The following is a 22,455-nucleotide window of genomic DNA, read 5'->3' as shown; positions in this document are numbered from 1 at the left end:
CTCGGGGATATACTAGTAAGCACTGTTGCTTTCATGTTGCATTTAATTTTAGGGCAGAGTTTCCATGAATGTGTCCGGCTAACCCTAACTTTGAAATGTGCAAGGGTCATGCTTTAGTGCGATTGCGTCCAGTGTTTGCTTCATGCTCTGCGAAGACGTTTCTATTCATGACCGCGTGTGTCTGCAAGGCACAGAGTCTCTGTAGTGTTGAATTAGGCCATTTTTGCTTTTTGGTTGTATAGATCCAATTATTTTATTTAAACAAAATGATCAATACAACAGAAATCGACATGAAAAATGTTAGCGAAAAGTTACATACACAAATATTAACACAAACATTTCAAGTTGAATAGACCCTATATTACTTTAAACAGTATCCTAGTTTGAAGTAGTCTGGTCCCCTCGGCAGAAGTTCTCAGGGGAGGGAGGTCAGAGAAGCCCCATCTTCTGAACCTGCAGACTTGTGCACTTCAGTCACCAGAGAGACAGCCGGGATGGAGTGATCCTCAGGCAACAGAGAGCTAAGGAGGAGTGAGCAGTAAGAATGTGGTGCTCTTCAGGATGCAGAGAAAAGGGCAGGATGGATAGTCCTCCAATCCAGAGATGGGCAGGAATGGCCTGTAGCATAAGAGACATGAGTAGAGTGCTGTGGTCTTCAGGCTGCAGAGAAGTGGACAGTATGGAATAGTCTCAGGCTTCAGAGAGATTGGAGGATGGAGTGGTCCTCAAGCCGCAGAGAGATGAGGAGAATGAGGTGGTCTTCAGGCCACAGAGAAATGGATAATATGCAGTGGTCCTCGGTTTGCAGAGAGATGGGCAGAGTGGGGTGGTACTCAGGCCACAGGAAGATGGGAAAGTTGGGGTAGTTCTCAGCCCCAGAGAGATAGGCAGGAAGGAGTGGCTCTCAGGCTCCAGAAAATGAGGCAGGATGGAGTGGTCCTCAGATCCCAGCGAGATGGGCAGGATGGAGCAGTCTTTATGGCACAGTGAGATGGGCAGGATTGAGGGTCTTCAGGCCACAGCGAGACGGGCAGGATGGATGGGTCTCAGTTCACAGAGAGATAGGCATTAGAGAGTGGTACTCAGGCCCGTAGGGGATAGGCAGTATTGAGTGTCCTTAGCCCACAGCGTGCAGTGGTCTCCCAGAGAGATGGGCAGGATGGAGCGGCTCCGAAACGAGACGGGCAGGATGGAGTGGTCTTCAGGCTACAGCAAGATAGGCAGGATGGAGTGGATCTCAGTTCGCAGAGACATAGGCATTAGAGAGTGGTCCTCATGCCCGTAGGAGATAGGCAGTATGGAGTGTCCTTGGTCCACAGAAGGTTGGGCAGCGTGCAGTGGTCTTGTGAATACAGCTCCGTTTTTACTTGCGCTCACTGAGATCAAGACCTGCAAGAGAAAAAGGTATAAAGTGAACGATGATCATGTCTGGTTGCGTACTTTACACTTCTAGTTTGACTACAGCCTGTCAGGTCAGGCACACCGGGCTTACAATGCACTTCTGCAAAAGACACACGCTCATAATCAGTTGGTTAGGAAGGGGAAAATAGGGAGATAATGAATGTTTATCTTTGGCTTACGTAGGCCAGAGAGCTTAAACGAGGGGGTCGGTGCCACGTTTACAAATGCCAGAGAGTCACCCTAAGCCAAGCATAGCACAGACTTGGGATGAGGCCTAGAAATGTGAATGTAGACTCTGGCTGGCGCTCTGAATGAAAGATCAACAGTCAAAGTGGGTTCATAGACAAGTGACTAAGTGCAGCGTGCAATCAGACCCATGGCAGCTTGAATACGATCCTCCAAAGGCAGTTTTCTAGGGTTCTGAGCTAAAATCAAGGCATCAGAGAGTCTTTTGCCCCAGATTAGAGTTTTCAAGGTTTCTGCATGAATGTATTTTCCTAGGGGTCTTTGCTCAGTAACAGGGTGTCATTTGGTCTTGTATCCTAGGGTGAATTTCCCCAGGCCTCTGCAGCACAGGCCCCCAGATTCATCAAGAACACATTTTGTGATTCCTTAATAGAGAAAAATACCGATTCGCTATTAAGGAATAGCAAAATGCTATTCATCAAGAAATCACTTCAAAAATAGAGATTTCTAATAATTCCTTAATTGCGACTTGCAAATTGCGAGTCACAATTAAGGAATATCTCCCCATTCATTCCTATGGGCCTTGAGGCCCATAGGAATCAATGGGAAGACATTCTTAATTTGCTAATCGCAATTAGCGATTCGCAAATTGAGACTGCGATTTCAAGGGTGCAGGGGTGTCCAAAGGACACCCTGTTGCACCCCTGAAATTGATGTGTGCACATATGTTGCGCACACACATGCCCTTAGGGCATGTGTGTGCGCAACATGAAACTGCTATTTACCACGTAGTTAGACTTCGCGGTAAATAGCGGCCCCAGATTGCGAATTCGCAATTTTTAAATAGTTCATGAATTGCATTTAAGGAATCTCAAATTGAGATTCCTTAAATGCAATTAATCGCAATTTAGCGATTTCTAGATTTGTGATTTTTGCATTTGGGATGATGAATCCCAAATGCAAAAATAGCGCTCGCAAAGGGCCAGATTCTCAGAATCTAGCCCTTTGCGAGCCGATTTCGGCTTGATGAATCTATCTCAGGGTTCTGTACCCTGAAACAGTGTGTCCAGAGGCATTAAGCCACACGGCCTTCTGTATACAGAAACACGTTCTCCTGTGACCTAGTGCTCTATGGTAGAACTTTCAAGGTCTCTGCAAAAAACGAAATTCAAACTTGATCAATGATTTAGTGTGCCTATGCATCTTGTTTCTGGTGTTCACTGTTTATGATTTTCTCTACTGGAGTAGTGTACATTTAGTCTCATGCTCTGGAATAGAATTTTCGTAGGATCCCATGCACAGGAATTGTTTTACAAAGTTCACAAACTCTGGTGCAAAGAGACCTTGAATGCCACTGCATGAGCCCAAATGTCCTCGAGTGCTGTGCCCCTGAGCAAAGTATCCTATGTGTGACGACCTGGAGCAGATTCTTATACCCTTGCTGAGAGTGTACTAGTATCTTGGTCCCAGATGCAACTTATTCTAAAGTCATATATCCTGATGTAATGTACTCCATGAGGTTCTGTTGCGGCATGGAGATTCTTATCATCTTGTGCTTTAGAGGCAGTCCGAGAGTATAGTGTCATTTAAAGAGTGTTCTAGGGTCTTCCACATAGGTGCTAAAGGTTTTAGGCTTTGTACACTGGTGCAGAATGTTCTAGTATCTCGCACTCTCAGTTCAGTGACCAACATTCTCGTAGTGCCCTAGAGCACAATATGGCCTTCTGTTTTACTCCACAAGTTCTTCTGGTCATGTTTTAGACCCGCCTTTGGCTGAAAATCCTAGGGACTGGTGCCTAAAGCGGGTATTATGTCCTAGATCAAACACCCTAAGCGTTGATGCCCGGAATCACCATATTTTAGGGTCTTACTCATTGATGAAGAGCACCCAGTGTCTTGGGTCCTGAAGAAGGGTACTCCAAGGTTTTATAGTACATGCCAAAGAATCATAGGACCCCATGCCTGGAAGCACAGTGTCCTAGGGTCATACACGTGGCTGAACAGTGCCCCGGGTATTGGATCCTGAAACCGCATACCATAGAGTCCTATGCCCTGCAGCAGTCCATCAAACTAAGTGGCGATGTTCTGGGGTGTTTTGCTTGTTACAGAGTGCTGTTACATAGTTCACAGTGTCATGCGTTCTTCTGCCCATATTGGAATTAGTTAACCACTGATGAAGATGCTTTTGGGGGCACAGGAAATGTTACAGAGGCAGAGAAGTGAGTGATGCAGGACAGTGGGATAGCCTTACACCAACCCCTCACAGAACTGTATTCTATTGGTCTTGTTGTAAAGTGTCCAACTTTCGCCTCCAAGAAGTAAGGCTATCTTTCTCTGGGTGAGAGGTATTAATATAGGGTGACAACTCTCTTCTTAAAAAGATCCAGATGGCACTGGGCTTTAATAAGAGAGTAAGACAACACTGCATGCGCCCCTCCAAGCTCTCTGCTCTTTTATGATATTCATTATTGGCAGGCATATGTGTTCACACAGCTGAACCTTTTCGCATAGATGTGTATGGAGGACTACTTCTTGATCTCCTTCAACCAATGAAGCAGAAACTGTGAAAGTCTTCTCAGGAATTTTACAAGTTCACTTGGTACCTGTAGCAAAGTGAGGCAAGTGTAAACAACCTTATCTGACAAATCTGAAGGCAGCAGGCTGGATGATGTAGGGTTGTAGTGCTTCTTCATGGAGTCACAAACACTATCCTCTTGTATGACTTTACAAGATAGCATAAATGACCATCTGGATGACAAGCAAGGACCCTCAAGATGCCAACGAGCAACATTCATTACTTTTAGTATTAGAAGATTCACTTGATTTCCAACATTGATTCATGACACAACAAGCCTTGGAAGCTTCGAGGATCGTGATGTCTTCGTATCAATCCTATTTTTTGAGAATGGGTCGTGGCTAGATAAAACCACACTTACTTTTCATTTGCGTACCTCATGAATGTGCGGATTATCACACACCTAATTAGAAATGTGACCAGTGGAAGTGGGATTACCAGTCTACAAGAAAACCTGAGCCAGTGCATAGTAGGAAAGAGTAGCTGAGAGCTTTCCATCATATGGGCAAACCTCAACAGAGATGACTAGGTTTATAACAAGAAACATCTCAGGCAGTGGAGGAGGGAGGGGAAACATTTCCTTTGGTACATTAGAGGCGGCAATGATAGTTTATGGGAATGAATAAAGGCCTCTCAGGTGCTCCAATGATCCAACCCAAGTGTCTCAATTCTGTCACCTACTGCACACTGGTATATATAAGTTAACTTCAAAAAGTGTGTCTACAGGAAGCTGGATGTATTTTTGGTAGTCAGTTATCCTTCAGCATTAGAATTTTCTTAAGAGCGCGGTTAAGTGATTGTTGTATTCTATCCACTCTTTTCTTTGTTGTCCCGCCTTTGACCACAAAAGAACATCTAAAGAAAGCTGTAGTTGAAAACAACAATCAGGAGTAAAAATTTGAAGTGATAGTAGGCACATAAGTCCATCCACAATGCTGGCCCGTCCATTCTGGATTCCCTGTTTCGTCACTATCAATCGGTTAGATCTCTTAGATCCAACCAACAAAATCTGCTGGTAGTACCCAGGTTGAAGTTGGCCCGGATGGGCGGCCGCCTGCTTTCTGTCCAAGCAGCCAAAGGATGGAATAAACTCCCAGACAACATCAGGCATGAATCTAATCATCTGGATTTCAGGAAGCGACTAAAGACATTTTTATTTCAATAATGTCTTTTAACGTCCTCTGGTCTTACAGCGCTGGTATGCTCTAGGGTAGCCATGCGCTATACAAGAAAGTACTCACTCACTCACTCACTCACTCACTCACTCACTCACTCACTCACTCACTCACTCACTCACTCAAAGCAAAAACATATCCCTGATGATGTATTCTCGCCAACTTCCCGATCTAACTGCGCATCAACCACCCTACGCCATCCATTTCAAAAACAAAAAAGTGGATCAAACCCGCTCAGTCTCTTACTGTGCTATGCGGCAGTTTGTGGTGGACACAAATCGACCAGTGTAGTGGATGTTGCACCGCACCACGTTGTTGGTGAAGTCTGACTCTAGCACAATGTACTTGGGGTTCACGACCACCTGAGAAAAAGACAGGAAAAAATAGCATAAAACATGGCTGTACCATAAACTCAAGTAATTTCTTTTGCAGCATATATCCCTGTCTGGATGACTCTGTTTCAAATCACTGTACATTGGAGGAGTGAGGGAATCTCAGAATATCTATCCCCACCTACTGCTGTTGGAAATTATTTCTGAAAATCCCATTAGATTAATGCGTTTATTAATTTTACAGGGAAACAATAGCACATGCATGAGGGTAACTGGTTAGAAGTGCGCCTGGACTTCGATTTACAAGACTGCCAGGAGTAACGCAAGTGACATTACCTGCCGTTTGACCTTAGATGAAGTTGCAGGTAGTAAAATCACAAGATCAAAGACCTTGTGATATAGCACGAAATTACATCATGGGTCCTTTGACACCCCCATGATGCCAGAGGAAGTGACGTTGCAAGATCTTTGGCTTTGTTCTGTCACAGGAAGTGACACATTTGAGATGAGGCTAGTTACCTCAAAGTGATTTGAAAATCTCTAGCAAATACAAATGAGAAACTCTACTAAAAAACATATCTTCCTCAAATCCTATTGAAAATGTACCCATTTAATTGTCAATACTAGGTGTGTGCATAACGTAGTAATTTTCTCGAGTGTAATTGCGCAGAATTACAGTTAATTATGCATCATTACGTTTAAATAAATGAGTAGCACAATCCAGCATTTACTTTTTTAGCACAAAATACAGCCTTGCATCTAAAATAGACCACAAGGGTGCATTTTGTGCTAAGAAAATAGTGGTAAAGGCAACAGAACACAAACAGCAGCAGCCAGCTGTCACTCACGCATTCTTAGTTCGTTGTCCTGTGCTCCTGCAGTAAGGGTTTTGCCCCATATTACCTCCAATTATGCAAGAGGGCATAATTGTTTAATTTTCCGTCACAAGAGTAAAGCAGAATCACAGAAATTATTCAGATTTATGCACAGTTATTAAAATTTCACCTAGGCCTAGTAAATACCAGATCGCATCTTCAGATGCAGAGTTGCGAACATGCAAGAACAGTTTAGCACTGTTTAAAATAGTATCAGTAACGCAGACCTGATTGTATTGACTCATTAAGTGACATTCATTTAAAGTGATAGTTTTAAAACATGTGTGTCCATTTCCTCACTGCCTTGATGGTGATGCCATTATTGGACAAAAAATCAAGTCAGTTTTCGTGTGTACTATATATGTGGCCCAGGTTGTTATTCCAATAGAAGCATCTAGGCCACCGCAAAGTGTGCTGTTGTAGTGAAGACAAAAGCTGACTAGTGCGCAGACCACTGTAGGTGGGGCGATTTTCAGATTAGATGAATGGTAAGGTATTTTGGAAGAATATGGATTTCAGTATGAATCCCAGTTGGGTATTTAGAGTAAGATCTATGCCACGGGCTCTTTTGAGTTATTAAGCTTTTTTTGCACAGGTACCTTTCCTCCAATTAAGATGGGAAGGGGGCAAATTGCGGATGGATTTCTTTTTGCAGATGGGGCAGGATCGAAACAAGTTTTTTTTTAAATCATAGATCCGTATACTATCAGGCTGCTTTTGTCCACCAGGCCTCTAATGCTTTAATTAATTTTTAGGTCTCGCCTGTCGATGTGCATGTGCATCGAGCTTGCGAGACTATGGGGGCTTAAACAGTCTTTAAACCAACTTGCAAGGAATCGTGGCGATTCCTTGCAGTGCCCGTGAAATTCAAGCTCAATGCGCATGCGCATTGAGCTTAAAAGCGCGTGCACATGCCCCCAGCCGCCTGCCTTGCGTGTATTTTCCCTCAGGCGCACTCCTCCCACACCCCCGCTCCGCCCCCTACCCTGCCTGCCGTGTCGCATTTCTTTAGTTCCCTCAGCCGCACTCCAGGCCCCTGCTGCTTTCACACCCTCTCCCCGCTCCGCCCCCTCCCCTGCCCGCCGTGCCGCATTTCTCCTCCCCCCTCCCCTGCCCACCGTGTCGCATTTCTCCTCCCCCCTCCCTTCTCTGCCTTCCCTCCGTCTTGTTTTTTTTTTTTACCCGCTCCGCCCCCTCCCTTTTCCCCGGAGTCACTGACCAGAGGACTCTTCACCATGTCTTCACCTCTATGAACAAGGTACTGTTTTAAAAAATATATTTTACGGCACTGCTTGTTTTAAGGAGAATTAGACACCAAATTACTGCTAATCCTTCCAATTTATGACTAAAAATGCCTTTGCGTTACTCCAATTTATACTTTTTTCTTGTTATTTACAGATCTATCTCAGATCGGTAAATCTTAAAATAAAAAATAAAAATCGCAGCGTGCATTTTTGCCAATGCCGTACATCACAATCAAATGAATACAAGACTTTGACAGAGCAAGTCTGTCTCAAAGGCAAGGCCTCTTGGTTTTGCCCATGCTTCTTTTCTCTTTTGCATTGATGAGTACTCTCCGCTGTGAGTAGGCACATGCGCAGTCCCGCTCCACCCTACCTCTGTGTGCCCCTTCCTGCCTTCACTCTGGTAGCACAGCTGCCCCGAGGCTGAGTTAATGTGGCCCTGGGTCTGCCAAGGACTTTGATCTCCTTTAATGAACCCTCCCCAGCAGGACGTTCACTTCCTCCTCCCTGTGAACGGAGCCCCTCCAGCCGGACCAGAACGAGGGAGGTGATCCTCGACAGACCAAGGCCCCCTGGGAGCACCCTCAGCACAGCCCTAGACCGAGAATGAGCCCTCCAACACATTGCATCGTGTCCTCTACAGCATAGACTGAGGCAACCCGACATCTCCTCAGTACAGATTGAGGCTGGCCCTTTTTTCTTGTCAATTGGAGCTCATGTGGCACCCTCCCCCACCCCCCAGATAAAGCAGGAGCTGATGCAGTAAGTGCACTCAGAGGCGGAGTTCAGTTCACGTGCATACCCCCACACAGGCAGAGCGCGCCCTACACTGATACTCACCCACTTCCCAGCCAGACCGAGCTGAGGTTGTAAACACCCTACCCCCTCATGGGCACAGACTGAGCTTATGTGGCCGTCTGAGCTGTACTAGCTCACCTGCATGGATTTCTGGCAAACTTCGCCTGTGGTTCTGTGGTTTATTCCTAGCTCTGCTCTCTCTCCACAAGTGTCCCTGCCAAGGTGTGAGGCCCGGCCTACAGCATGGACCTGCCTCTGTCTCCCGTGTCTGTGTGACTTGTGTTACTGTGAGCTCTGCAGACAATGTTGTCCTTCATAGCTCCCGCACATGAACTTATTACAAATAGTTCTACGCGCATCTCTTTACCCATGTGTCAGTGGGACTTTCTGCATGGTGGCAATGCACATGCTTGACAACCTCCATACTGGTCACCCTCCCCTTCCCTGCATGCTGTAGCCCTCCTCATCAAGGGCTTGAAGAAATATGGTGCATTATCTCCTCAACCACCCTCCTCCATGGAACTTCACACGCGCCCCATGCCAGCCTGCACCATCTTCTAAACCAGCTGCATCATCAAAGAAGCCATCACGGTCAGCACCCTTGCCTAGCTGGTTGACGAGCTCACCACCTCCAGTGGCTCTCTGCGCTACACTTCTCCTCCTTCACACCCAGGCAGGACCTGAAACAAAATCCCCATGTCCTTCAGGACTGTCCGTACAATTCTTCAATTTAGGAAAAAGCGAAGGACACACCTCTGCGAAGAACACTACTTCAGGGCAAAGTAACAACCCGTCTCCACTCTCAGCACCCAGTGATGCCCTCCAGTACCTTGTTGACTCTCTTTGGCCGTCTACAAGGCTCTTTCGCCTCTCGTCTAGGTTTGGATTATACAAATATCACATGGATATTTCCGAGTAAAGGTGTGCAGCCACTGTCTCTCTCACACGATGATCAAATACATTCTCTGTGCATGGAGCCCCCTTCTACCCTGTGACTTGTTACTGCGAGTTTTATAAGTACAAGATTTGTCCGTATGAGTTATGGGATATGATGTGTTGCTGAGCCTGTATGAATTGTCAGTGTTCGGCAAGTATGTGATGTGTCACTGCACCTGTATAAATTGTCCCTGCAAGGTCGGCTGGTATGTGATTTGCCACTGCACCTGTATAAATTGTCCCTGTGAGGTCGGCTGGCTCTGCCTGCTCTCCTCTCTCTCTCTTCCTCCCCTCTCTCCCCCCTCCGTCCTTTGCTCTCGTCCTCCCCCTCTCTTCTTACCCTCCCTCTCTCCCTCTCCCTTTCCCTCTCTTCCTTTACCTCACTTCCCTCTCCCTCTCCCTCTCTTCCCTCTCCTCGTCTCCGTCTCTCTCTCCTCCATCCCCCTCGATCTCTCCTCTCTCTCCTCTCTCCCCCTCTCTCTCTCCCCCCTCCCCTCTCTCTCCTCTCTCCCTCTCTTTACCCTCTCCTTTTTCTCCCTCTCCCCATCTCCCCCTCTGCCTGCTCTCCTCTCTCTCTCCCTCCCCTCTCTCTCACCTCCGTCCTTCGCTCTCGTCCTCCCCCTCTTCTTACCCTCCCTCTACCCTCTCTCCCTTTCCCTCTCTCCATTTTCCTCACTTCCCTCTCTCCCTTTCCCTCTCTTCCCTCTCCTCTCTCCCCGTCTCCGTCTCTCTCTCCTCCATCCCCCTCTCTCTCTCCTCTCTCTCTCCTCTCTCCCCCTCTCTCTCTCCTCTCTCCCCCTCTCTCTCCTCTCTCCCTCTCTTTACCCTCTCCTTTTTCTCCCTCTCCCCATCTCCCCTCTCACCACTCAACACTCTACCCTCTCACCACTCACCACTACACTCCCTCTCCAATCCCTCTCTCTCTCCTCACTCACCTCTCTCTCGCCTCTCTCCCCTCTCCTCACTCACCCCTCTCCTCACTCTCTCCGGGCCTGACTCTCTCCTGCCCTCTCACCACTCTCCCCTCTCACCACCACTCTCCCCTCTCAACACTACTCTCCTCACCACTCTCCCCTCTCCTAATTGCATTTAGGCCGTACTTTAAGTTTCACGCCCGCCATACAACATAAAACCACACATACAACCACATGCACAACCAAATCAGTGCACGCTTTCACCAGTCACACACACACACCACAAGCCGTCGGTGCACGCTTTCACCAGGCACACACCACCAGCGTCAGTGCACGCTTTCATCAGGCACACACACCACCAGCCGTCAGTGCACGTTTCCACCAGGCACACACACCACCAGCCGGCAGTGCACACTTCCACCACTCAGCACCACCACAGCACCACTCAGCACCACTACAGCATCACTCAGGGGCACCACAACATCACTATGTGCTACAACAGCATCACTGAACGCCACAGCATCACTTGTCCCCAAAACAACATCACTCAGCGCCACCACAGTCCACCACCACATCCACCACCACATCCACCGCCACATCCACCACCACATCCACATCCACCGCATGCACCACCACCACATCCACCACATCCACATCCACCGCATCCACCACCACCACATCCACATCCACCACATCCACCACCACATCCACCACCACCTCCGCCACCACATCCACCACCGCATCCACCACCCCATTCACCACCACCACCGCATCCACCAACACCACATCCACCACCACCACCACCACATCCATCACCGCATCCAACACCACCACATCCACCACCACATCCACCACCACATCCACCACCACTTTCACCACACCCACCACCACCACATCCACCACACCCACCACCACATCCACCACACATCCACCAACACATCCACCAACACTTCCACCACCACCACATCCACCACCGCATCCACCACATCCACCGCATCCACCACCACTGCATCCACCAACACCACATCCATGACCACCACCACATCCACCACCGCATCCACCACCACATCCACCAACACATCCACCACCACCATATCCCCCAGATCCACCACCACCACATCTATGTGTGTGTGTGTGTGTGTGTGTGTGTGTGTGGCTCTGTGTGTGTGTAGGTGCAAATGCAATGTTCTTGGATTTGCGTCACAATAAAATACACTGAACATAATCTTCACAAAAGTTATTTACAAACGTTTAAGGTATTGCCATTATAAATTACAATAACTTTTATTTAAGTATTAATTATTTACAAAAATAAAAGCCATTGTTATTTGTAATATCAATACATCTAAGTCACGTAAATACAACACACATTGCATTACAAATGCTATAGGTGTCACATTTGCGAAAGTTAAAACTATTGACATTGTAACTGACAAAGCTATTAATTTTGCTATTTTCAAAACCAACACATAAATAAAAAAGTGTCATTTACAATAACAATCGCTCAAACTTTCCTAATGCGAGACCTATTGCATTTCCAATGCTTGTTGATGTTTCTGTTTCTTTGATTGGCAATTGTAATGTGTGTCATCTGCATATGAGTGAAAGAGGTGGCTTTAGTTTCTCAGTACATCCAACATGTGGTTTGGGTTTGTATAAATATTGAATAAAACTAGGGATGATTGAAGGAGGGTTGGAGATACATTTACAAGTTTTAATGTGTTTTGCTGGCCCAAGTGGCAGCATATGTGATGTTAACACTGGAGTACACACAGCCAGCAGAAAGGAAAGGGAAATTCTACTAGTCAAAAGAAAATGCCGACTGAAAACAAAAAAGATACAAATGCAAACAAATGCTTCAGGAAGAACGTTACTCTGCAATTGCAGCTTGCATCTTCATGTATATCATCAATGTGGTGAGCATGGCTGCCAACAGCATCGGACTGGGACAGAAAATAAGCCCAGGCATCAAAACAAAAGTGTTCTCCATTAGTGAATCAGATAGCTAAAAAGTGGGCGATATTTGCAAATCTTGGCAGTTTTGAACATGTAAAGAGATACTCTATAAGTGTTTAGTACACAGTATGGAAGTCTGAAAGCATTTGTACTTGTTGCAGGCAATATTTGTGGTCTATATCACTAAAAACTGGTCCCCCAGACAATAAAACTAGTTCACAAACAGTCAACAACCTGACCAACACACTAACCTGTCTGACCAGGCCTTCTGGCACTGCAAGGTTGCCATATAGGCCAGTCCGACTCTAGCTGGCAACATCAGTAACTGAATCAAGAGTAGAAATTATAATTCTCACATTGTTGTGGACACAACAGCAGAAGGTAGTCAACTACTGTACCTTCAAGATGTAGTTTCCAGGCTGGACATCAGTGATATCGATCCATTGACAGTCAATGTCAGCATTGTATGTGTCATAGCAGCCGGGGCTCAATCCCTGAGAGAGAAGAAAATGAAACATTGAAAGGCTTTTTCCTATTAGGAATTTGTGCCTGTGAATATACCTCAGCATGCCGAGGACAGTAGAATGATAAAATGTCTACATTCCATACACCCATGTGTAGCATGCCTAGACGAATAGTATGGCAAGGACCTTGAAGCTCTATGTTATAGTGAAGTAGTTTTTAATTCTCTCCAGTTATGTGTGTGATGTGTCTGAAAAGGAATTGTCCAGAGCGAGAGCAAGGCACCTTGGAGAAGGGGTGGGGGGGAAGGCACATACGTTTTCCAGGAAGGGGGAACATCCTTTTCATCCCAACTTTTACGACGCATGCCTTTACATCGCAAGTTTTACAAAGCATGTCATTACAATGCATTGCGCTAAGGGGCGCTCTAGGATAGGGAATAGATTTAATTTACTATCCAACACCTTCCCTACTATCCACGGGGACTGGAGTTGGAATAGTAAATTAAACTATTCACTATCCAACACCCCTCAACACTATGCGTTGTAACAGCATGCGTTGTAAAACTTGCGATGTAAAGGCATGCGTAGTAAAAGCATGCGTTGTAATGTCATACAACCTCCAGGAAGCCACTAGTGCTAAGTAGTAACTACAATGAACAGGAAACTGAAAACATTGCTTTAAATACATAGGTCTAGTTGAATGCAAAGTCACAGACAAATTAACGAGGCAGCCACATGAGAACATGAATGCATCTACAGGTCACCATTGGTGATCAGCAAGGGAAAGCAGATGCTATATCCACAAATAATCCTGTGGAAGACACACCCAAGCTGGTAATGGCCATGTCTGACCTGCATAGCGTCCCTTACCTTGACCTTATGTACTCAGCACACTACCCCCAGCTTTGTATAGCACTATGTTGCTTTATAGCTAGGTTAATGATATATATCCTACATACAGAAATGCATACATTAGTACAAAAATGAAGGCATCTGTGAAGTTAGCCTTTTAAATAGTACATTTGTCAATGTTAGATAATGTTCATCCTCTGATTGTTAGCTAAATGGAAATATTGTTTTACAACAATACTTATCAAACTTAGGAGAATGGCCGAAGCACATTAAATAAATCTATTATTGATTTAAATCCTTACTTAACATTTTTCATCACACAAAATTCAGTAAGAAGAGTGACGAAGTATTTTTCAATTATCCCTTACTTTAACTTATATTATAGAAAAAAGTGCAGTCACCATACAGATACTGTATATGTATACCCTGAAGGGTGGAGCGATCAAACCCAATCACACCTTCCTTCTAAAAAGGAAATACAAAAAACATTAACAAAATTAAAAACCACACAACAAAGAAAGCAAGCCGCAGAACCAAAGGGAAGTGGGGATGAAGGCAACCCTTCTTGATGTTTCAAAATGAGAATCCAATGTTTTCTTTCATGCTAATGTAGTACTGCCCTATGGGGCTCATACTCCGCCAACGTTTCAAATACGTCACAGTGCGCTAATGTTACGCATAATAACAACATATATTTCAGATATATTTAAGAGGTTTTTCATCACCTCATTTTCATTGTTACTTTCAATCCTACAGTGCGACCTACATTTTTTTTTGTCAAGTATTTTTATTTGCATTTTCTAAAGAGAAACACATTGCATGATAGTACATGTAAATTGGCATTGGTTCATGTGTTTTCAATCTGCGGAACCACGGTCATGTCTCTGGGTTGAGAGTTATCTAATACATAGTATAATTGCTGCCATAAATGGTATCACCCAACTTTGCATGTCTTTTCACATGAAGATACATCTCCGTCCCGTTGATAACTGGTGTGTTAACTACTGGTTATAGTGCTAAACTACTAACTGGGGAGTCTAACTGGGGTGGTGTTCATGAATTCTGGAATATACGAGTCAGACACGGTTTCAAGACTATTGGGTATCCTTCTTGTGCATACTTTTAATGTCAACGGGTTGGGACCTGCCCAGCCGCCACGTCTATCTGGTTGACCTAGTGTGCGAGTGGTAGTGTTGTCGTACACCGTTACGTACTTGCTGTTATGTGGGAACTAATGTGCATGCTGCTGGTCTGGGTCTGTTAATGCGAGTTTATCAGGGCTTGCGACGGGGTGTCGGAATTGTCTTGCGTCGTTTGCTGTTTAAATTGGTGCAACAATAGGGTCCATTACTTGGAAATGGGGCGCTTTTGTATCCCCTTTACCTCCTCCTCCCTGAGTGCTTCCTCCTCTGCTGCTGCCCATTTGTTCACTGCTCCCACCCAGGCTGCTATCGGGGGCCCCCAGGAGTTCGCCAGTGCATAGCTGTGCCTCTTTTTGCTAATAGTGTTGCTAGCAATGCAAAGCGAATTAGTACTTTGTGCTGTTTCTGCCTCCGGAAGATTCCAAGTGCGCAGGCCTCCCACGTGTTCATGTTAGGCAGACCCGTGAGTTCCCTGAGTGTCTTGTGAATAATATGCCTATATGGTCCTATTGTAGGGCAGGCCCAGAACTTATGATAAAAGTCAGCGTCCGGTGTTTGATATCTGGGGCAAAGAAACTGAGTGGATGGATAAAATCACTGGAGACGTACTGGTGTTTGATACGCTCTGTGTAAGATATAAAATTGTATGTTTTTAAAGCATGTGTTTCGGGAAACCTTCTAAGTATATTCAAGCGCCTTTCTTCCATTCCCTATCGTGTAACTGGCGCCCTAGCTCTTCCTCCCATGTTACCTGTAGAGCATCCAATGGTTTGTTTAGAAGCTCCCATATAGCTTTATAAAGCCATCGGATCAGGTGTCGTCGTGCACCCATGTGCATGATTGCGTGGAGGAACAGATGTGTTGCTGGTTCTCCCTCCGTCAAATCATGATATGAATGGTAGCTTTCTATGATTTGCCTGTGGAGTAAAAATTGTCCGGGGAGAAGATCGTAGTTTTCCACCAGCTGGTGAAACAGTCGTTATTGCCTGTCCGCAAAGAAGGATTCTATCTCGGTGAGGGAGTGCTCTGTACCTATGTGGAGCACATTAGTCGTGTAGTACGCCTCTCTTCTGGGCCAGCCCACCAAAGGCAGTAAATGAGAGTACAAAGGTACCCCCACGGACTTTCGATGTATCCTCTGCATGCCTTTATGCGCCACCGACACCTGTATTGGATATGTGCGTCGCGGTTTAGTGTCAGGCAGCAGCAAGCGGCAGAGTTCTGGAGTGGGTATGGGTCCTGACGTAGCGTGGGTCTCCCCCACGTGCCTGCCCATTTTCCAATAGGATAGCCACTGCAATTGCACCTCCAGAAAGTATGACTTAAAAAGAAAGTGCGCCCAGCCCTCCGTGGAAGGTAGATAGTTGTAACTTAGCCAGCGCTATTCTATGTCTACCTATTCCCCAAGGTTAGCGAGCTGAGTAGCTTGGGGTGGGATTACAGGTAAATTTGTAAAGTGATACAAGAGACGTGGGACTATGATCATCTTTGCTAGGGCAAAGCGTCCTATTGGGGCCAAAGGAAGGTTTTCCAAAATCCTAATGCCGATCTAATCCCAGCCAGTGCTCTACAGCGATTGCCTTCAAATAAATCAGATGGGAGTGATACAAACGAACCCCCAGGTATCGGGGGCGCTCATGCTCTATGCTATGCTCTGTTCCCCTATCCGAACGTCCTGAGGAGCAAGGCCTGGATGCAATGGTTAGACCTTGGACTTATCCCAATTCACTCTGAGCCCGGATGCCTCTGCAAATTCTTCAAGTGTCGTCCAATGGACGTCAGATCCACGGTGATGTCCCGTACATATATTAAAAGACATCTACATACATGTAGACACTATATGTGATGCCTGCTATGGGGATGTCCCAATCCCCCCCGACTTAACCGTATTAAAAGGGGCTCTACCGCTAAGGCAAACAGCAGGGGTGAGAGTGGACAGCCCTGCCTGGTGCCTCGCTCCAAGGATGATATGTATCGTCCCATGCGTATGTGCGAGGTAAGTTTAGTGTATAAGAGGCGTGTATATGCTAGGAGAGACGGACCAATTCCTGTCCGTTGCAGGACCGTAAATAGGTCTGGCCACATAAGAGTATCAAAGGCCTTCTCGAGATCTACAAGGAGACAGGATGCCCTGGGGAACGCGGCCCTCGCTTGATCCTGCACATGGAAGAATCGGCGTACATTTTTGGAAGTGCTTCTCCCTGGAACTCATCCACATTGGTCTGGATGGACCAATGGCCGCAGGATTTGTGTGTAGCAGTCCACCAATATCTTCCCTAATATATTACAGTCAGCGGATAACAATGTGATGGGACGATATGAGACCAGCTGTTGTGGGTCTCGGTTTGGTTTGGGGAATGTAAATAAGACTGACTCCTTAAGGGAACCCGAGAGCTCACCGTTTTCTAGCGCTTCTGCCAACACATCCACAAGGCGAGGTACTAACTGGGGGGAGAAGGATGCGTAATACTCCAGGGGGAAACCATCTAACCATGGTGATCTCCGTGTCTAGTGCAGTTTTCTCTGCCGCTGCAGCCAGGCTAGCTTGCATCCAGTGCCAAAGTGAGCAAGGGACCCACGTCTGGGCATACCCTGCCAACTTAGGGCGAACAAAGCAAGCACAAAGAGTTTCAGCTCTCCGTCCATCATCTCTTTGTGTTTGCATTGTTCACCCTGAGTAGGCAGGGTATGCTTAGACATAGGTTCCTTGCTCACTTTACCACTGGATTCAAGCTAACCTGGCTAATGAGGGCTGTTAGCCCGAAACCGGTCCCAGGATGCTTGTTTCCAGTCCAGGGAAGACATGGCTTAGCAATTCGGGCTGGACTGTTCCCTTGAGGCACAGGGTCAAGACTGATTTGCATATAGCTGTGTATGAATCAGGTGGAGAAGTGAGCTAACAGATCTGTGACTGGGGATGAGTGTCTGAATAGTTTCAGCGCTCCATCCATCATCTTTTTGTGTTTGCTTTTTTTCCCCTAAGTTGGCAGTGTATGCCGAGATGTGGGTCCCTTGCTCACTTTGCCACTGAATTCAAGCTAGCCTGGCTGATGAGAGTTGGTAGCTCGAATCCGGTCCCAGGATGCTTGTTTCCAGTCCAGGGAAGACATGGCTTGGCAATTCGGGCTGGAATGTCCCCATGAGGCCAGGGTCAAGACTGATTTGCACATAGCTTTGTCTGTACAGGGGTGGCGATGTGAGCTAAAGAAAGATGATGGATTCGACCCAGTTCTGTGACTGGATGTGAGTGTCTGAAAAGTTTCAGCTCTCCGTCCATCATCTCTCTGTGTTTGCTTTGTTCGCCCTAAATTGGCAGTGTATGCCCAGATGTGGGTCCCTTGCTCACTTTGCCACTGAATTCAAGCTAGCCTGGATTATGAGGGCTGTAAGCCTGAAACCTGTCTCAGAATGCTTGCTTCCGGTGCAATGAAGACATGGCTTGGCAATTCGGGCTGGACTGTTCCCATGAGGCACAGGGTCAAGATTGATTTCAATATAGCTGTGCCTGAACTCGGGTGGCGAAGTGACCTAAAGAACGATAATGGATTCAACCCACTTCTGTGACTGGGGGTGAGTGTCTGAAAAGTTTCAGCGCTCCGTCCATCATCTCTTTGTGTTTGCTTTACTCTATGTAATGTACCATTGCAAGTATACTTGCACTCAACGTCAACACACAGCACACATACTTTCAAGTTCAGTCACCTCGATGTATTGTGCCACCCCAGGCACACACAAATTCAGCCTACCCATTAATTCAGTGTTCACTGTTCAGTACTGTACCCTTTCCGTATTGTGCCATGGTGTGCTATTAGCAAACACACACACACTGCCAGCATACACAATTACCATGTGTGCGCTGAATAAAACTTCACCATTCATGTACTTCACGTCTCACAAGCACACATAAACCTAGCACATGCTTCTACTGTGCATACACTACAAGGCACTACATCTCAAATGTATACTTTGTAGGTGAAGGCAGTAGCCTTCCACCATTATAAGGGTAGTGATTTGGGCACTCCACCCAGTCCAACAAGACCGCAATCCGTGAGAAAGGCCTATGTGATGGGATACACACATGATCTGTGATTGCCTATGACTAAAAAATAGGGTTCCAAACAACATTACAGTTGGGCACTCAGGACATGGGTACACGTACATTACCATGCACAGGACTTCTCCATTCCAACAGGGGGTGAAAAGTGTGTACCTATTACCTGGAAATTGAACAATTCATTAACGGGTATGACATTTGCAGGCACCGTATCTAGTATGTGATAATCAGCACCATGAACTAGAAGCATGGCAGGCTTCTCCTCTTTAGCATCTTTACCCAAATGTGATGTGTAGGTGTCCTGTTTGGATGTGTAATGTGCATGCTCTTTCTGTAGGTGCAATGGCCAAAAGCACTACAATACTAAGGGCCACATGCATCAAGGCAAAAACAGGTCGCAAATGGGCCGTTTCTAAGAATCTGCCCCTATGTGACTGGTATTTGTGCATTTGGGATTCATCATCCCAAAAGCAAAAAACGCAAATTGTGATTGCATTTAAGGAATCGCAAATTGCTCTGCCTTAAATGCATTGCAAGATGGACTTTAAAACAGCGATTTCGCTATTAGGGTTTGCTAAATACCGATTATTTTCACCTGATGGTATTTAGAAAAAACTTTAAAAAATGCACTAAAGTGTATTTTTTAAAGTTCCAGGTTACACACACCTGACCTATTGGGTACTCGCAAATTGCGCATGCTATTCCCATTCATTCCTATGGATCTGTAGGCCCATGGGAATGAATCGGAAGCCATTCCTTAATTGCGAGTCACAAATTGCGAGTCGCAATTAAGGAATGTTTAGGAATCACTATTTTTTTAGCAATTTCTAAAAGCATAGGCTTTTGCGAATATTTAATTGCGATTCCTTCAGAATCGCAATTAGGGACTAGCAAAAGCCTACCTTGATGCATGTGCCCCTAAATATATTATGCAAATACCATTTTCCTGGGCAATAAATCAGCAAGACGAGGAGCCTCTTCCCTTAGTGTGTGACATGCAGACCTCTTTCTAGGCTATATGACTGGCAAGCCACTCACCTGGGTGTGTGATGTGCAGGCATAACGTTTCATGTTTCCAAAGTCACAGGTAGTATCCTCTAGGCAGAAACTGGCCTTATGTCCTTCAGCGACCTTCCTCCCCGTTGTTGCATCAAGCAGGTCGTAGTGGCTAAACTCGTCCATGCTGTGATAGTGCCTAGAAGATGGAACAGCAGAAGAAAACATCCAATACAGTAGCTTAAAAAATGAATTGGCATTTCACTAGTAGCATCATTATGGTGCTTTTCCCCACCTCTCTTATAAGATTTTACACTCCATACCATTTCAATCATTAGCTTTCCTCTATGAGTAGTGCCCTTCCATTGTAACTCCAGCTAAAAATCTTATTTTCCTTTGATTTGATTTGTCTAGGGCAAAAGGAGTAGTGCAGAAGGTAATAACTTCAAATTATTCAATTTTCCACGGAAAAATTCCATTAAGAAAAGTGGGGCAAATATCTTCCCCACCCTCTTCCTCGGATGATACAACAGTCCAGGTGAGATAAAGTGCTACATTTTGCTTTATATGAATTTTTTTCTCATACCTATACTTGACAGCCAGGAAGTACAAATGAAAGGCCTTATTGTTGCACCTTAAACATTTGACACATACTTCTGAGAGCCTTATTGAATTTTTGAGGGACTTATAAGGCACAATTTGATGGCAAAAGCAAGAAGTGACAATTGCATAAAAGGGTCCCGGGGTACATGTGTGAAGTACATAGGGGATTTCTCCAGGCTGTTTGTGAGATGCCACACTGCAGAACAAGTGTCACTACTGCTGGACACAATGTGAAATATGATACGCCACAGTTTGGCCACCATACCTTCACAGATTGGCAATCACTAATCACTTTGTGAGGGTGCTCTGCCCTGCTACTTCCTAGATCTTTGAGAAATGGAAAGGAAATAATGTTAATGCCACTGGTCACTGCAGGAGATGCTTCTAGTCTAGAGGTCAACAATTCTCATGCAACGAAGAGACTGCAAAGATAGGAACACGTTTCAGTAAAGTAACGCAAAAGACCAGCAGTGATCAACCAAAACAAGCCACCACAGTCAGCTTACACTACTCGCAAACAGAATGGCTTACCCTAAAGATGATCATTTATTTCACTTTTTATATAGCTTGAGGCGCTACTCTGGAACCGCTTTAGCAAGTGTGTTAAAAAAATAAAAATATACATCAATAAATATTGTGATACTTGACGAAGCAACACAAACCAGTATGCGCACTCTACACATCACATCCTCCTCAGGCTGTCACAAATTGCTGCTGTAGTACTACTATTGATGGTCAAAAACATTTTATGATTGGGGATGTTGACAGAGTTAACAGTTCCAAGCGGACTCACTTCCCACTTGGAAATAACACAATACTACAACAGCAAATGTCCACATCCAAATCATACAGACTTAGATGTCAGCAGGCGGCAGATGACCTTAGTTAGGAGGCACTCTCATCATTAAGAGATTCCCTGTTTTGCTGCATGCATTATCTGGGACTGGCTACTGACACTGGTTTGTTTTATGCATGGGGAGCAGCACTACAACCGAGTGAGTCCCTTTGTATGAAAGAGAGAGACAGAAAGAACGAGAGAGTCAGACACTGTGTTCGCACACTGTGTTCAAGAGTTCAGCTATGAGGATAGCTTGAGTGATGTTTTCCTGCACTTGTCAAGTTTGTGGCAACCCTGTCTCAGCTGCATAGTTAGGACATTGCATATGCGTCATATGCAGTGCTTCTTTTTTAAAAGAGCAAGTGTTTGGGCCCAAAACGTTGCTCAGAACCCCTCAGATATGCTATTGAATGACAGCATGCCGAATAGCAAAGCTGTGTAGTCTTGATTCCAGCTCCTGCCTCTTTAATCCACCACCAGACACACGCTGCCACTTTATCTCAGTCTTGCAAGTTCCTGCTTTCTCACTTTTTTGTCTTTCTCTTCCTCCTTCTGTCTCCTTTGTGTGTTTTTGATGCTCTTCTCCGAGTTATATTGTGCTGAGGAAAAATACATGCTGGTCCCCAAACATGAGTGTCTGTGGACACCACCTGCAACCATCAGCTCAAATTAAGCCCAGGTCATATGACCTTGATGGGAAACATATGCTTGGAGGTCATAGTTGTGATCCTGTGGCCTTGGTGTTTCCCTTGGTTATTACAATGATGTGGGAGAGGAAGATTGTTGATATACATGATAGGAATGCCTAGTTGGTAGAGTGTATGATTGAATGTGACTTGTGTAGAAAGTACTGGGTGTGGTAAATGAGGTGAGAGGGATACTCCAGTCACGGCCTTAAAGCTTGGTGCAGCCTTTAGAAATTTACTTAAAACAGCAGAACAGTAAGTAATGTAGAGTCACGCTTGTCGGTACTTACTTGCCAACACTAGCTGGCCTCTAGTTTGGTGAGCTAGGTGTCATATTGATGATGACGCCTGTGATAGAAGGACATCCTGGATGGGTGGGGGAGTCTGAGGGCTGTGAGCCGCCAGCTTGTCATATTTTAAGGTGGTCA

The 22,455-nt window shown here is 45.6% G+C and overlaps 1 protein-coding gene across 2 annotated transcripts in view; it reads right to left on the bottom strand.

The window, feature by feature from the left end:
- Positions 1–220: 220 nt before the first annotated feature.
- Positions 221–22,455, bottom strand: part of LOXL1 (lysyl oxidase like 1) — a 251,136-nt gene continuing 228,901 nt past the window's right edge. For both annotated transcript variants that reach the window (XM_086959268.1, XM_086959267.1), the window contains 4 exons: positions 19,943–20,099; positions 12,791–12,886; positions 5,584–5,699; positions 221–1,389 (listed from right to left, as the gene is read on the bottom strand). In XM_086959268.1, coding sequence (XP_086815394.1) covers positions 1,383–1,389; positions 5,584–5,699; positions 12,791–12,886; positions 19,943–20,099 — 376 coding nt within the window. In that variant the 3' untranslated portion in view covers positions 221–1,382. The remainder of the gene's footprint in view (positions 1,390–5,583; positions 5,700–12,790; positions 12,887–19,942; positions 20,100–22,455) is intronic.

The sequence above is a fragment of the Lissotriton vulgaris genome, chromosome 2_2 (genome assembly GCF_964263255.1).
Source record: "Lissotriton vulgaris chromosome 2_2, aLisVul1.2, whole genome shotgun sequence".
In the NCBI taxonomy this organism is placed as follows: Eukaryota; Metazoa; Chordata; class Amphibia; order Caudata; family Salamandridae; genus Lissotriton; species Lissotriton vulgaris.
Note: the sequence above shows the minus strand (reverse complement) of the source record. Positions and strands in the feature narration are given on the sequence as shown.